This window comes from Amblyomma maculatum, chromosome 4, assembly GCF_055883805.1.
Source record: "Amblyomma maculatum isolate TAMU_Amacu chromosome 4, ASM5588380v1, whole genome shotgun sequence".
Taxonomy (NCBI): Eukaryota; Metazoa; Arthropoda; class Arachnida; order Ixodida; family Ixodidae; genus Amblyomma; species Amblyomma maculatum.
The window spans coordinates 182,960,046-182,974,988 of record NC_139347.1 but is presented as its reverse complement, the minus strand read 5'-3'; the positions used below and the strand labels follow the sequence as shown (position 1 = coordinate 182,974,988).

Sequence of the window (14,943 nt, the reverse complement as noted above, 5' to 3'; positions counted from 1 at the left end):
GAGGGGTGTACTTGTGCTCCGCGGCCGCTGCCCGTCACTTTTATCTGTGTCCGACTGCAAAGAAACTTGTGGAAACTGATGCTGTTTTCTTTCTTGTGCCTTGAGGCACTGCCATTTGTGCGGCAACTTGTAAAAATATTGAGAATTATGCTTGAAAAAACAAACAAGGTTTGCAAACCCAGTGTGTACAATCACAGCTTTTGCCTGCACAATGAAAGTCTCTGCTTGAGTCTGTGTCGCCGCACCTTATTAATGTCACAGGCTGATATGACCTATGGCCCGTCAAAGTTGGGAATTTTGCGCATTGGTGGAAAGTGTGATGCGCCAGGGTATTTGTAGGGCTTTCTTACAAAGTGTGCATAGGGCTAGCTTTGTTTAAAGTTGCAGCCACTATATCGCAGCTTCCAAATTATGTGAGTACTAATTGGTTGGTTGGTTGGTTTGTGGGGTTTAATGTCCCAAAGCAACTCAGGCTATGAGAGACGCCGTAGTGGAGGGCTCCGGAAATTTCGACCACCTGGGGTTCTTTAACGTGCGCTGACATCGCACAGCACACGGGCGCCTTGCTTTACGCCTCCATCGAAAAGCGGCCGCCGAGGCCGGGATTCGATTGTTCATACCTGAGCATATTTGCATCATCTCACCAAATTTGAGAAATTCGTGCATTCATTATTTTTCGTTTCAGCAGGTTACCTGTTGGCATAGAGTAGACACATCAGTGTTCTGAATTTAATGACAGAACAGGAGTCTTTTCTTCATCAGCTGCATATTCTCAGTTCTGTTTCCTGATATTATTTTGTACATGCATAGACGTTTTGAACATCCTTGTTCTACAAGCTACCAAAAACCCTATTTCTCAGTTTTGGTGCAAGTGCTTGATAGCATGGTGTTGACTGGCCAGTGATGTATGTTGCCTGTGGTTTCCTGGCAGGTGGCGTCGTCGGCATCCCGTGGAAGCGCGACCGAGAGCAGCAGCACGCCGCGACAGGCCACGCGCACCACCCGGCAGGCAGGCCCCCGCACGCGGGCCACGCCCACCGCTGAAGCGGACGCTTCAACGGCCACTCCACAACGCAGGGGTGGCTGGAAGCGCAAGAAGTCTGACGCGGAGGAGCTATCCACATCGGAGCCTGAGATGGAGCATGACGACTCCGATTCTGATCCAGTGTGGGTGCCAGACGCGGCGGTGAGCAAGAGCAGCGGCGGGGCCAATGCGGATTCGACGGCCACGGCCGGCGACAGCGCAGAGCCCGTGGCTAAGGTGACGCGTCGCGGGAAGCCGGCGAAGGCAGCCAAGACGAAAGCCGGTGCGCGGAAGAGCGCGGCGGCAGCGGGAGCCAAGAAGCCCAATGGGGCAAAGAATAGCGAAGCTGGAGCTGGAGGCGGGATGGGCAAAGGGAGGCGCGGAGGGACACGCAAGTCGGATACTTCGGGCATCGACCTCGGGGGTGGCAACACGTCGCCAGATTCGCTTCAGCTGAAGGTGGAGCTGCCTGGTGATAGTGAAGAGGTTAGCCTTCACTTTTTTTTCTCTTGCACGTGTGCCTTTCTCTTTTGCTTTGCAAAACATATGTCGTTGAAGCGGCAGAGGTGCCGTTTGAAACAGCTGCTGATGCCGAGCGCAGCGCGATTGCATCTCAGGCGAAAGGAACAAAAGTTTTTCCTACCTGCAGTAATTCAAGAGCTCACACGTTATAATACAATTAACGTAAAGAATGCTTAGAAACACTGCTCTTGCATCGGTTGAGATGCGGAACCATTTACGAGATCCGAATGCGAAAAAAAATATGCTTCAAATGTCGACGTTGTGATGGCTGGCTGCAGGGTTTCGTCGTCTTGCTGCCGCCGAAGCGTACAGGAACGACGTTGAGAATCACGCATACAGCTCACGTGACGTACTTTGTAAGGTTAACGTAAAAGAAAAGCTTACGGCAGATAAGTTATTGTTTCTTATGCTGTAGCAGCTTCTTTTGCGGCCGATAGCCACTGCTCGTCTATGCAGCATCGTTGCAATGGTTGCCCACTGTGATAGGCTTGATGCCGGTGCTTGCTGGGGGGGGCTTCCGCTCTTTGGTCGATTTCGATGCAGCCTGCCGCATAAGATTTTTCACTGCGAGGATTTCGCAGTGAAAGCTGATTCCTTGGAGGTCAGCAAACGGGCGCAGCCTTCATGTCATCCACAGCTGCTCAGACCGCCATGCAGCGACGAGGAAGTGAGAATGCGCCGGTTGTGGCAAGGAGCAGAAACGGAAACTTGAGACGCAGCGTACACGCTTCTGGCCATACCTCCTGATTTCGGCGGAGCAAGCGTCATTATTCCATGGAGCAAACAGGGATCCACATCTGATCCCAATCTGCCATTGAAGCAGACAGCTCTCGCTCCCATTCTTCCATTCGATTACAACTGCCCCAAACAGAGCAGAAAAACTTGATCTGGATCTGCCATTGGAATTCGACATAAATCTCTTCCGTACTGAGGACAACGCAAATACGAACTGAATTCTGCAAGAACTAAAAAAAAGATTTGTTTATACTTGAAGTCTATATGCTAATCTACAATTTTATGCAGTGAAGGTCTCAATTCTAAATGCCTTTTTACCTAGTTGAACTGTTAAACGTTTTGAAATTGGGCTGTTTGGATTGTACGTTTTCCCGAATAATATGTTCTTTTCCCCTCATTTTTCTGATCATATCGTATCATTCATACATAATAAAAGCACAGAGGGGATAGTGATATAATCGAGTATATCAGTAATTTGGTAGTGGTAGGTGGCTGCAACTGGTTGGCAAATATGTCTACTTAGGATAGGTAGTAAGCGCAGATACGGACCACGAAAAAGAAATAACTAGGAGGATAAGATTCGGAGAGTGTGCATTCGGAAGGTACTGGCACATTATGGCTAGCAGCTTACCGGTATCGCACAAGAGGAAAGTTTAAAGAGTTGCAGCTTACCATTACTCCCCATGGGGCTAAAACATGGAAGGTAATGAAAAGGGTTCTACTGAAGTTGAGGAGAGGTCTATAAAAACGAAAAATGGTAGGTGTAAAGCTAAGAGATAGGAAGTGTGCAGAGTGGGCCAGAGAAATAACTTAAGTTACTGACAGTCTACTCTAATGGAAATCAACAAGAAGAAATGGGCATGGGCAGGGCACGTAGTGCGAAGAGAGGATAACCGATGGTTGCTTAGGGTAACAAACTGGATTTCAAGGGAAGGAAAGCGTAGCAGGGGGCGGCAGAAAGTTAGGTAGGTGGATGAGATAATAAGTTTGCAGGGGTCAAGTGGATGCAGCTAGCACAGGACCAGCTCATTGGCCATGTTAAATGGAGGAATATGGGAGAGGCCTTTGCCCTGCAGTGGGTACAGTCTGGTTGATGACGATAATGATCAGTAAGTTGGTGTATGAAGCATGCCAATAGGAAAGTTTGTCTGTAATCTGGGAGAAAGAACATGGTGCACCCAAGCTGTGATGCATGCTCTGCAGCAACGAATCAGCATTTGGTGTGTAGATAGCATGCTGCGTTTTGGGTATTTGCGCGCAGCGCTGTACAGCCACTTGACCTTGAATATTCATAAGGCATTAAAAACAATAAGCTGTGGCTATATCCAGATGACATTAACCACAACCGGTGGCAGCGCCCACATATGGCAATGTGTTTGGGCCTTCCCTCAGGGATGCATGTCACAACTCCAGCTAGGGGATGTCGCCTCCGTGCCTTTCCCCTTGCTTAATTGGGGAACCCTGGAAGGGGCAGTCCTATAATGTTTACTTTTTTGACATGGGCCTAATCCCACTGGCAAAGCTCCTCACTGCTATCTCGGGGCTGCACTCTGCCCTGTATGTGGATGGTAGAATGCTCTGAATGACGGGCTCTTTTCGTGCAAGCAGGATCACATACTATACCAAAAGTGCTTAATGTGTAACGTGGGCGCTAGCCTGCACCCGAGGAGCTGGCAGGCGTGAACGAGTGGTTACAACAGCAGATACAGTAACCGTTTGGACATAAGAGAATTCTAAAGTTAGTAGGATTTTTCAGAGCAGTAGCAGTGCGTGAAGATGTTACAGTGGCAGCCGCTGCCACTACACAAACTTATTCGCCTCCAGAGGCGAATAAGCCGCCATCACACTTGTGTTGGCCCACTTTGTTGACTAGGATATCACTGAAATTTGCACAGATCCCCAGGTCGCATAAAACCACTACCTAAAGAGAGGGGCGTCACCGGCCATATTTTACATTCTTGCCACGGCTGTCTCTCTTGACGGAACCGTTGCTCTGGCATGGATGCCTGGGCATGCCTCGATGTCTCCGGTAAGGAGTGCATTCATTGCGTTGGTCCAAGAACTCTCCTCTTGGGCGGTCGACGATTGGACACCCAACTCCGTGTAAGAGGCCACATAAGCCCTTTCGACATACCATCAAATCATCACATTCTACAAGCACATCCGCATGATGCTGCCATCTTGTTGGACTTAGGCAGTGCCACTTTGCAACAGAATGGCGGGCTGCTTCACTTCACCCTATCTCCTCTCCTGCATTCACCCCAGTTCCCCCCCTCGTTGTAGCATGTCCAATTCTGTGCTTTTCGACTGCCTGTGGGACTGCCCTTGTCCACAGGCACTTTCGCCTATCCCACATACCTTTCATTCTTCTTGGGAGGCTGTTTTATGGACTGCTCTGCCTGTTAGCCAGGATTGGCTGTTGGTGGACTGGGCTCTTTGTGAAGTCCAAGCCTATGGACTCTTGGACTAGTAGAGGACCACTCTGGAGGTTGTATCTTTGCCCAGTTATTTCCATCCATTCAACTATACTTGCTATGGCACTCTGGCTGCTGGAGTTGCCGTCGGTGGAACGGACGTAGCAAAGAAAGGAAGCGTGTGTTGAACGGGCAAAGTTGTGGCACGCATGCAGTACCTCACTGTTTTCGCAGAGCTGATGGTAACTTTGTCAAATCCTCATCTGTTCAAATCTTTTAACTATCTTTTGAGTCACATGAAATAAGAGAAAAGAAACTTCGAGCCCCCACACAGAAAGCAAAGTGCAAAAAAAAAAAAAAAATGACAAAGAGCGAGGTGAGGACAGGACAGGCGCTACTATCAACATATGTTTATGTTCCAGGGCATATGTATACACTTCAGTATCACAATGGAAAAGAAGGGAAGGGAAACTATGACATATTCACGTACCACCTATGCTACGAAATCCAGCTCAGTTTTTGATGGAGCCACAGATGGTTTGCTTACATATTCATCCCCTGGCCGTGCTATCAGCGACGCTTTCACAATCTCCCTAGTCAGGCCGGTGCGGTGGCGGTACAAAGCAATCATTTGGTCGAACAAAGGATAGCACGGTGTCTCAGGGTTGGATCTCTTAGCATAGGTGGCACGTGAATACAGTAGTATACCACTATAGTAAACTCGAATATAGTAAAAACTCTGATATAGTAAACTCGAACTGAAGTCTCAGTTCATCTTCCATAGAAAACTAAAAAATTGTTTATAGTAAAGTTTTCCTGGCTGCGGCGATGACTCCCACGATTACCCGCGCATTACCTAGAATCGCGAGGCAAAGTTTTTTTGTATTTGAAAACAAAAAAATAACGCAGTGTTTGTTTGGGTAACTTCACCACTAGGCTTATCAGCAGTCAGGAGAAGCCTACTTTACAGAAGTCTTGGAGCAATGAGGGAAAGCGCGCAGCACGTAGGAAAAAAAAAAAAGTAAAGCTGTCTACAAACATAGCAAGGAGGCTGCGTGGTCCATTCAGAAAGTAAAGAAGAGTAAAAGTGCGGCAAGAAATGGGGAAGGGGAAGAAATGGGTGAACATTTACTGCAATGGGCAGCACAGCATGAGGCAGCGGAGGCAGAAAGTGGAGGTGCAGCGAGTGCGGTCTTGAGTGCCATCGCATTTATCATTTATTGCCTTTTAAAGGACAGAAACAGCAAAAAGGGGCACATTGTTCATGCAAGGTTTTGGTTGTCACATGGAATCGAACTTGGTTGCATTCATAATCACATTGTCCATAAGATGTAAAGAAATTTTATTATGAAAAAACCAAAAAGATGATAAAAGCGAGATGGAAGGTATTTCAGCTTTTTTTTTTCATTAAGCAAGAAGACGTATTCCGTAAGTGCCTATTTAACTACCAGACAGCATCTTCAGGACCATGTCATCACCGACCACTGATATAGTAAAGACCCTGATATAATAAATATTTTTGCTGGTCCCAGTGACTTTAATATAAAGGGGCTGTACTGTAGTATGTCGTAGTTTCTCTTCCCTACTTACCCATTGTGATACTGAAGTGTATATATATGCTCCGGAATCGCAATAAACGTTTGTTGATAGTAGCGCCTGTTCTGTCCTCACCTCGTCCTTTGTAGTTTTTTTGCACTTTGCTTTCTGTGTGACGATGAACCAACCAACACGCCCAAACATTTTCCTGTTTGACACTTTGGGTGCTGCCTGTGTGCTGTCTGTCGCATTTCATTGTTGCGGCTTGGTTCATTCGCGCTCGTGTCTCAGCAGCAGCGGAATTTCACCTACAGTTGTAGCACAGTGTATAAGTTAGTGAGGTTGATAGCAGTCGAGCGCCCATGGTGTGTGGAGAGTGCTACTTGGAGACATGCCGTCACCACATTACCACACTCCAAACATGGGCTGTCAAAATGCTGGCCAAGGGTAAACCAAGGCGTGATGTGGCATTCCAGTCTTGTGATGCAGGAATGGTGTAGTGCGTATAACTGCTGAGTTTGCATTGCATGAGCTTGTATAAAGCAACAGTGGAAGTTGCATTGACTTTTATGGGAGCTTTAGCAGGACCAGGCGACAACAATGCAGCAGCCGGGAAATTGCAGCACCCTGGAATGTAATGGTGGGATTGTATGCTAATATGACTATCACAAAGCATATGATGATCTGCTGTCTGGAGATCGCTGAGAAAGTTGTGTCAGTGTCACATTCTTTGGCATCATGTTGGTGCATACTTAAAATGCACCAACATGCATACTTAAAATGAAAAGGTAACTGGTAGTAAAAGGGATGTCGGAAGAACTTCCAACACAGTTTTGTGCATACAGTCTCCTTTGCTAACCTTGTTCCTTCGTCTGATGTATTTGTTGCTGCTTGCACAGTCTTATCACCTTCTGTTTTGTCGCACTAATCAGATCGGTACACATCCAAGCAGTATGTCTAGTCTCTTTGTCAGGAATCATCATTGCATGCACAGAGTTCTCCAACATTCTGAATATTTTAACAGGTTATCTGGAATGTTTTGGGTCACGTTTAAGAGAAGTGCTGCCTTGACGCTTGCACATTGCAATTCCAGTGGATTTTGAAGTGCGTGCAAGCCACCAAGATTTTTTTTTTTTCTGACAGTGTTAGGAGTAAAGGAATGTCTGCAGTTTTTGAGGCATGGCTTTGTCACAGAGATTTCTCCTTGAATTTTTATTTGCAGTTTCCGTTTGCTCTTGCTGGCAGTTATGTTTTGTGGAGCTGGTCACTGCATGGTCTGCCTGTACGATTTTGAGTTGGGTTTTAATCACACCAGTGGTGAGGTTGGTTGGATGGGTTGCTGACGGTGTGTTTGTGTGTGACTAGCAGTACCGGCAATGCGGTGTGCAGACTGGTCCCACCACGGTCAAACGGGACTACACGCGCCGGCCCGTGGCCAATGCCAACGCGTGGCGGACGCCCATGCCCGTGGTGGTTAAGAAGAAGGAGGACGGCTCGGCAAGTGGTTCGACTGAGCTGCAGACGGGCGACTACATCATTGCTGTGGCGGACGTGCACCGCCCGCGGCCGCCCATCTGGCGCATTGAGGGGCGGTCCCTGCTGCAGCGCTTTGAGGTCATCGAGGCTGGCGAAGAAAACCTGCTCTACCGTAACAGCTCCTCCTTTTCAGCGTGGAACCCGCTGGAGCAGTCCAAGTACACTAACATCTCTGTGCGGGTGCACTCCAACAGCCGGTCGGCCACCGTTGTCGAAGTGCTCGAGATCCACGCCAGCCCTAACTCCAGCCTTGCAAAGTGAGTTTTTCGTCCCTTTTTTGCCTTTGGTGCAAAGGTACTGCGTGGCGTGGATTCTCTAGCAATCTCCTGTGCTGTCTAGGAGTCATCAATTTGGCGAAGTGCAATACGATATATCTTGGATATGAGATCCATTGCGCACTGATTGGTAATGTGCGTGCTTCGTTATTGAATAGTAGCACTTTGCCTACTTACGCTTGTTCCCTTTGTGCTCATCTTTAAGTGAGGTGAACTAGCTTGTTCAAGCTAGGATATCACAAATCATTATCTACATTGAATACTTGAAATGTCCCGTGGTAGGTTTCATGCATAAGTACCTATATGAAGGTTGTGCAAATGTTGGTATATTCAGTATGATGAATGTCTACAGCTGTGTGAATATTTGAATGCTTTGAATATTGAAACAAATAGTGATAGCTGGAAATCTACATCTTTGAAGTACTGGCATTTCTGGATATATCTAGTAAGGATGTGACGAATTATTCCTTGTATCGAACAGCCACAGTATGATGAATGTGTACAACTGCTTGAATATTTTAATGCACTGCATATTGAAGCAAGTAGTGATAGCCGGAAGAGTACATGTTTTAGGCAGGGTATCTGGCTGCCCAAAGGCTACTGGTACTCTCACCTGGCTTGCTTTGTTGCCTTGCTGCCGATGGTGTTGCAAAAGATCAGTAGTTCCTCAATTCTGATAAAAATTATTGTGCTCATTATGCACTTGTGAGATAGTTAGGCTTTTTACACTGAGCAGAGGCTAGTTACAAAGCACATTGCAAGGGTGGTTTCGATGCTAACCAGGCCAGCCATAGTAACGTGTCATTGTGCCAGCCGGCAGCACATCATTACAGAACATGCGAGCCTAGCCTTTTAATGCACCTTACTCTTTTTTTAAGGCGAACACCTTTCCAGGCTCATGGTGAAAATCTCAGTTCGCGAGATTCTGTGAGACGACACAATAGGTTCTGACGTTCCTTTTGTGTAATTAGGCTTTCGTTCTCGAACATCAAGGAGAAGAATCCTGTGATGCCGATGTTGCCTACGACGAAGCCAAAGAAAAAAAAAGAAAGAAAGAAAGAAGCGAAATTATAACAAGTACATAGACATTCAAATTAGAGGTAGAAGAGAAGGAGGCGGACAGGGTTTCGCCATTCAGCTCTTTAGCAAAGTTAAGTACAATCTCGTGATTTTTTGCAGGTTGTAGGCAGTCGTATGCATCGCAGTGTTTTACCGTATTTACTCGCATAATGCTCGCACTTTTTGTCTCGGAAAATTGATGCTAAGTTGGAGGGTGCGATAATTATGCAGGGAAAATTTTCGAGCAAGTTTTGGAGCACTAAAAGCAATTTTTAAATAGGTGCGAATCGGGATTCTTAGGTCAGCTATGTAAATATAACCAAGGTCGCCAAAAGCACAAATTGCTAAAGCACTTTATTTACCGCACGCTGCCTCATCATCACTCCCCGCGTTCTGTGGTATAATGCTCACAGGAGACCATACAGTTCTATTTTTGATCAGAGACTTGATCTGAGTCCGTATCGACACCACAATCGTCGTCTCCAGTAGCGCACTACGCAGAACTCGTTGACGCCAAAGTGCCTGCTGGCAGCGCAGTTGCTATGCTGTAGCCCTTACTCGAAAGCTTTCAGCCTAAAAGCAGCTGTATAACTTGCGTACCACCCTACCGCGATGCGGCACCAAGAACACGGTAGACTGTGGAACAAAGCAAGTAACACTGACGGAACGAAGGAACAATTACAACGAGATGCGGACACCTCGCAAAATGGTGACAGCTACGAGCATCATGGAGGTAAAAAAAAAATAAAAAGAGATGAACATAACCGATGATGAAGATTACCCGAGCACGCTGTCGCCGCCTGGTAGCGCGTGCACACGAGGCCAGCTAGGTTCAGTAGCGCTCCAAAGATGGCGCTTGTTACTACTAGCAGACGACTCTCGCTGTGGTAATATTGGTGGTGCGATTATGCGAGGAAAAAAAAAAATTCAGATTTTTGACGCCCAATGTTAGTGGTGTGAGCATTACGCGAGTGCGATCATTATGCGAGTAAATACAGTATACGGGGTCTGTCCAGAATGTAATGGGAATAGTGCAGGAAGCTTCAGCATTGCAATGCGACGAGTTTAATTGGCTTATAGCAAGTGAAGTGCGTGGATGTGAAACATTGATTGTCGGGCATGAGCCTTACCATTATTGCTGTTGCTATTGCCACCCGCTAAGACATTCTTGTTGCCTTTTGGATCAAAATTGGAAACCACTTGAGATTTTCAACGATTTCCTGATCATATTTTCCAAACTCATATGGAAATGCAATCATATTAGCTGTAAGGAAATGCACTACATCTGTTGGACGTAAAATGCATTACTTCCATGGGCATCAATCGGGAACAAGAAAAAAAGCACGTTGTGCCAAAAAACACATCAAGGGGGACCATGTAGACCAGATTTTTAGCCATTTTCAGGCGCGGCCATTCTCTGCCGACTCACACGCCGCCGCGCAGCCGTTTCCTTGGGGACTGTGGGGCTGTGGTTTCTTCGCAGCCGCGCTTGCACAATAACGACGATTAGCTAGCCTTCGGGCGCTGGAGAATATTCACCATGCAGTTGTGTTGGACCAAGCTTATTAGAGGTGTATAATTATAATCGATGCATTATTTATGGGACTTAACTTGACATTCACGCTAATTGTGTTGGCACTTGGCACGCATCGCGGCAATGCTGCCTTTTCGGAACAATAGCACGCATTACTGTTGTGCACGAGCTGAGAAAAACGTTTTTGAACAATAGCTCATATACACAGGAGTGGAAGTGCTGCTCCATTTGCTCAATTTTGCGCCAAACTGCTTTCCCTGCTCCATCCTGCTCAAAAATGCAATATTGCTCCAAAACTGCCCTTCATGCTTTGCCATCAAGGTTAGAAAAACACAGGGAACAGTGTCAGGGGGCAAAGATATCACGCATCTTGCACTGAGCACAAATGAAGTTTTTGTAAGGGAAAGCAGCAAGAGGAAGTAGATAGCGCAAACTACTGTGAGTCGTTAGGAAACTTGTCAGACTGCAAAAGCTGCATGAGTTATTCTTATGGCTCTGCTGTGAGAACAAGCAGGCACTTCACCATCAAACTTCTTTGTCAGTGACAAGCTTGTCAGGCCTATCGCAGACAATCATACTTGAAGCGTTATGGGTTGGTATGCCAAATGTGTCAATCACTAGGAAGCCTTGCAAGAGTGTTGGAAAGCCATACTGGGCATATCGCCAAGATGTTATAAATGAGCCCCAGCATTGCTCAAGCAAAGAATGATAGAACTATTGGCAGGAGTCAGTGAAGTAAAAATGCTGAAGGATGAAAAGGTTGCCTTTCAGTGCCATCTATATTTCTTGAAAGCACTACTGACCAGTGTCCAGGAATTTATCAGCAGAGACGTAGAATCATAAAAGATATGCACAAGATAGAGAGCGGAAATGTCGTGCCCATCATTCTGAGCTCCAAATTAGTGGTGCTGCTCGAGCTCATCAATGAGGTAGACTCAACATTTTAATCTGTGAAGTCAAAATAGGGAAATGCTTTAGGTCACACCAGGTGTTCAGTTATGACAAGCGTTCCTTTTGCTGCGGTTCTGTTCCAAGTTGTTGGTCAAAATGGGGAAATGCTTTAGGTCACACTAGGTGTTGAGTTATGACAAGCGTCCCTTTTGCTGCTGTTCTGTTCCAAGTTGTTGGCCGTTTGTCTTGTCAGAGATGAGTGCAAAGTTGGAAAGGCATTGAACTTGCATAAAAAGGAATCAGATTGGAGGTTTTGTATTTCAGAAAGAGAAAACTGAAATTATCAGAGACGTTTAACCTTACAAACCTGCTCCAAAACAACATTCAACTGCTCCAAAGCTGCTCCAAAATGGCTTTATTACTGCTCCCAAAGCTGCTCCAAAATGCTCAAGCCTGCTTCCACCCCTGTATACAGCTTCAAACATTATGTAGTGTGCAGAAATGGCTGTCGCTGTGTTCTTCAAACATTATGTGGTATGCAGGAATGGCTGCCGCTGGGTTCTTTCATACAGTATGCATTGTGCAGGAATGGCTGCCGCTGGATTCTTCAAACATTACGCTGTGTGCAGGAATGGCTGTCACTGGGTTCTTTCATACTTTACGCGTTGTGCAGGAATGGCTGTCACTGGGTTCTTTCATACATTACGCATTGTGCAGGAATGGCTGTCGCTGGGTTCTTACATTATGCGGTGTGCAGGAATAGCTGTTACTGGGTTCTTTCATACATTATGTGGTGTGCAGGAATGACTGTCGCTGGGTTCTTTCGTACATTACGCGTTGTGCAGGAATGGCTGTCGCTGGGTTCTTACATTATGCGGTGTGCAGAAATAGCTGTTACTGGGTTCTTTCATACATTATGTGGTGTGCAGGATGGCTGTTGCCGGGTTCAAATATTACGCGTTGTGCAGGAATGGCTGTCGCTGAGTTCTTCAAACATTGCGTGGTGTGCAGGAATGACTGTCACTGGGTTCTTTCGTACATTACGCGGTGTGCAGGAATGGGTGTCGCTGGGTTCTTTCATACATTACTCGTTGTGCAGGAATGGCTGTCGCTGGGTTCTTACATTATGCGGTGCACAGGAACAGCTGTTACTGGGTTCTTTCATACATTATGTGGTGTGCAGGAATGGCTGTCGCTAGGTTCTTCATTACGTGGTGTACAGGAATGGCTGTCTCTAGGTTCTTACATTATGTGGTGTCCAGGAATAGCTGTCACTAGGCTCTTTCATACATCATGCGGTGTGCAGGAATGGCTGTCGCTGGGTTCTTCAAACATTATGTGGTGTGCGGGAATGGCTGCCGCTGGGTTCTTACATTACGCGGTGTGCAGGAATAGCTGTTACTGAGTTCTTTCATACATTATGCAGCATTCAAGAATGGCTGTCGCTGGGTTCTTACGTTATGCGTTGTGCAAGAATAACTGTCACTGGGTTCTTTCATATATTACGCGGTGTGCAGGAATGGGTGTCCCTGGGTTCTTCAAACATTACGTGGTGTGCAGGAATGACTGTCACTGGGTTCTTTCACACATTACGTGTTGTGCAGGAATGGCTGTCGCTGGGTTCTTACATTATGCGTTGTGCAAGAATAGCTGTCACTGGGTTCTTTCATATATTACGCGGTGTGCAGGAATGGGTTCATATATTACGTGGTGTGCAGGAATGGGTGTCGCTGGGTTCTTTCATACATTACGCGTTGTGCAAGAGTGGCTGTCGCTGGGTTCTTACATTATGTGGTGTGCAGGAACAGCTGTTACTGGGTTCTGTCATACATTATGTGGTGTGCAGGAATGGCTGTCGCTAGGTTCTTCAAACATTGCGTGGTGTACAGGAATGGCTGTCGCTGGGTTCTTACATTATGCGGTGTGCAGGAATAGCTGTCACTAGGTTCTTTCATATATTATGCAGTGTGCAGGAATAGCTGTTGCTGGGTTCTTTCATATTATGCGGCGTGTGGGAATGGCTGTTGCTGGGTTCTTCAAACATTATCTAGTGTGCAGAAATGGCTGTCGCTAGGCTCTTCAATCATTATGCAGGGTGTAGGAATGGCTGGACACTGCATATTGCAGTGTCCAGGAATAGCTGTCATTGGGTTCTTTCATACATTATGCGGTATGCAGTAATGGTTGTCGCTGGGCTCTTCAATCATTATGCGGTATGCAGGCATTTATTTATTTATTACAGGTTCCTGGAGCGCCCGAAGGCATTATTGCAGGGGGGGAGATGACAAATAACCTTGCTGGAAACGCCAGTGGTACAATAAAAATACATAAAAATGAAGAAAATAACACGACACAAGTGATAAGGCAGAATGAGAAACATGCATCTAAAGGGGGCAACTGCGCGACGTACAAAGTGATGAAAACACTCAAAAACAAAGTAATGAAGGAAACACACGCAAGAGAACTTGGCGCCATGTCACACATCTGATAAAAAAGCCTGAAATAAATTTTCCGTGCAACACTCAGTGATGCCAGCTGGCATCATGGCTGTCGCTGGGTTCTCACATTCATTGCGCGTTGTGCAGGAATGGCGGCACGGAAGCCAGGTCCGCAGCGGGTGGGGGTGCTGTGCTGCAGCTGCACAACCTGGAGGAGAAATTCGAGGTGTACCTGCAGACGCTGCTGAGCCACGTGCTGGACCCTAACTTCCTGGCAGAGGTGCACCGCGAGAATGATGAGTACTTCCTGGCCAACCTGCAGATGGTGGACGGTGAGAATGAGCGCCACTGTGCCCTGCTGCGTCACTGCCTCTGGGGGCTGGACCTGTGGAAGGCGCTCACCACCTGCCCCTCCGTGCGCGTCACTGACCTCCCCTCCAAGGGGCCAGAGGTCGACGCCAAGGACAAGGAGGCAGCTGGGGGGCTGAAGGAGGAAGTGACGACCCAGCCCTGCGAGGTAGGTCACTGCTGTGTGCGCTATGAACAGCTCGTGTGAACTGTTGTAAGGCTTGTTGAAAACCGGAAGGAGTGCGCTAATTGTTAGGCGTAGAGCAAAAGGGGACAAGAGATACTAGACCAGGTTTTTGACTAGGGGGAACCGTGGTCTTAACAACAATTATTTTTCGTTTACTGCAGGATTTTGCTGAAAATTGCCGTTTGTATAGTTTCTTGTGCCACTTTCAAATATGCATTTATGTTTTCTATAAAGTATAAATCTTATAACATATTGGGTATTTCGGTTTCTTTGCAGGCGATGGTTCTTTCAAACTGCAGATGCTATACTGAAGATATAATATATTTTAGAGCAAACACAGAGGTCAATCAGCATAATTGAATGTTCTCAGCTAATTATAACCAAAGTTATAACCAAAGTTACAGCAATTCATGCTGGGAACGTAAAGGGCCACTTGGACACATC

General features: G+C 46.7%; 1 protein-coding gene across 2 annotated transcripts in view; it reads left to right on the top strand.

The window, feature by feature from the left end:
• The window catches only part of LOC146193788 (uncharacterized), a 69,581-nt gene that overhangs the window by 27,026 nt on the left and 27,612 nt on the right, over positions 1–14,943 (top strand). For both annotated transcript variants that reach the window (XM_084602822.1, XM_084602823.1), the window contains exons 3-5: positions 932–1,510; positions 7,621–8,024; positions 14,112–14,481. In XM_084602822.1, the coding sequence (XP_084458948.1) occupies positions 932–1,510; positions 7,621–8,024; positions 14,112–14,481 (1,353 nt within the window). The remainder of the gene's footprint in view (positions 1–931; positions 1,511–7,620; positions 8,025–14,111; positions 14,482–14,943) is intronic.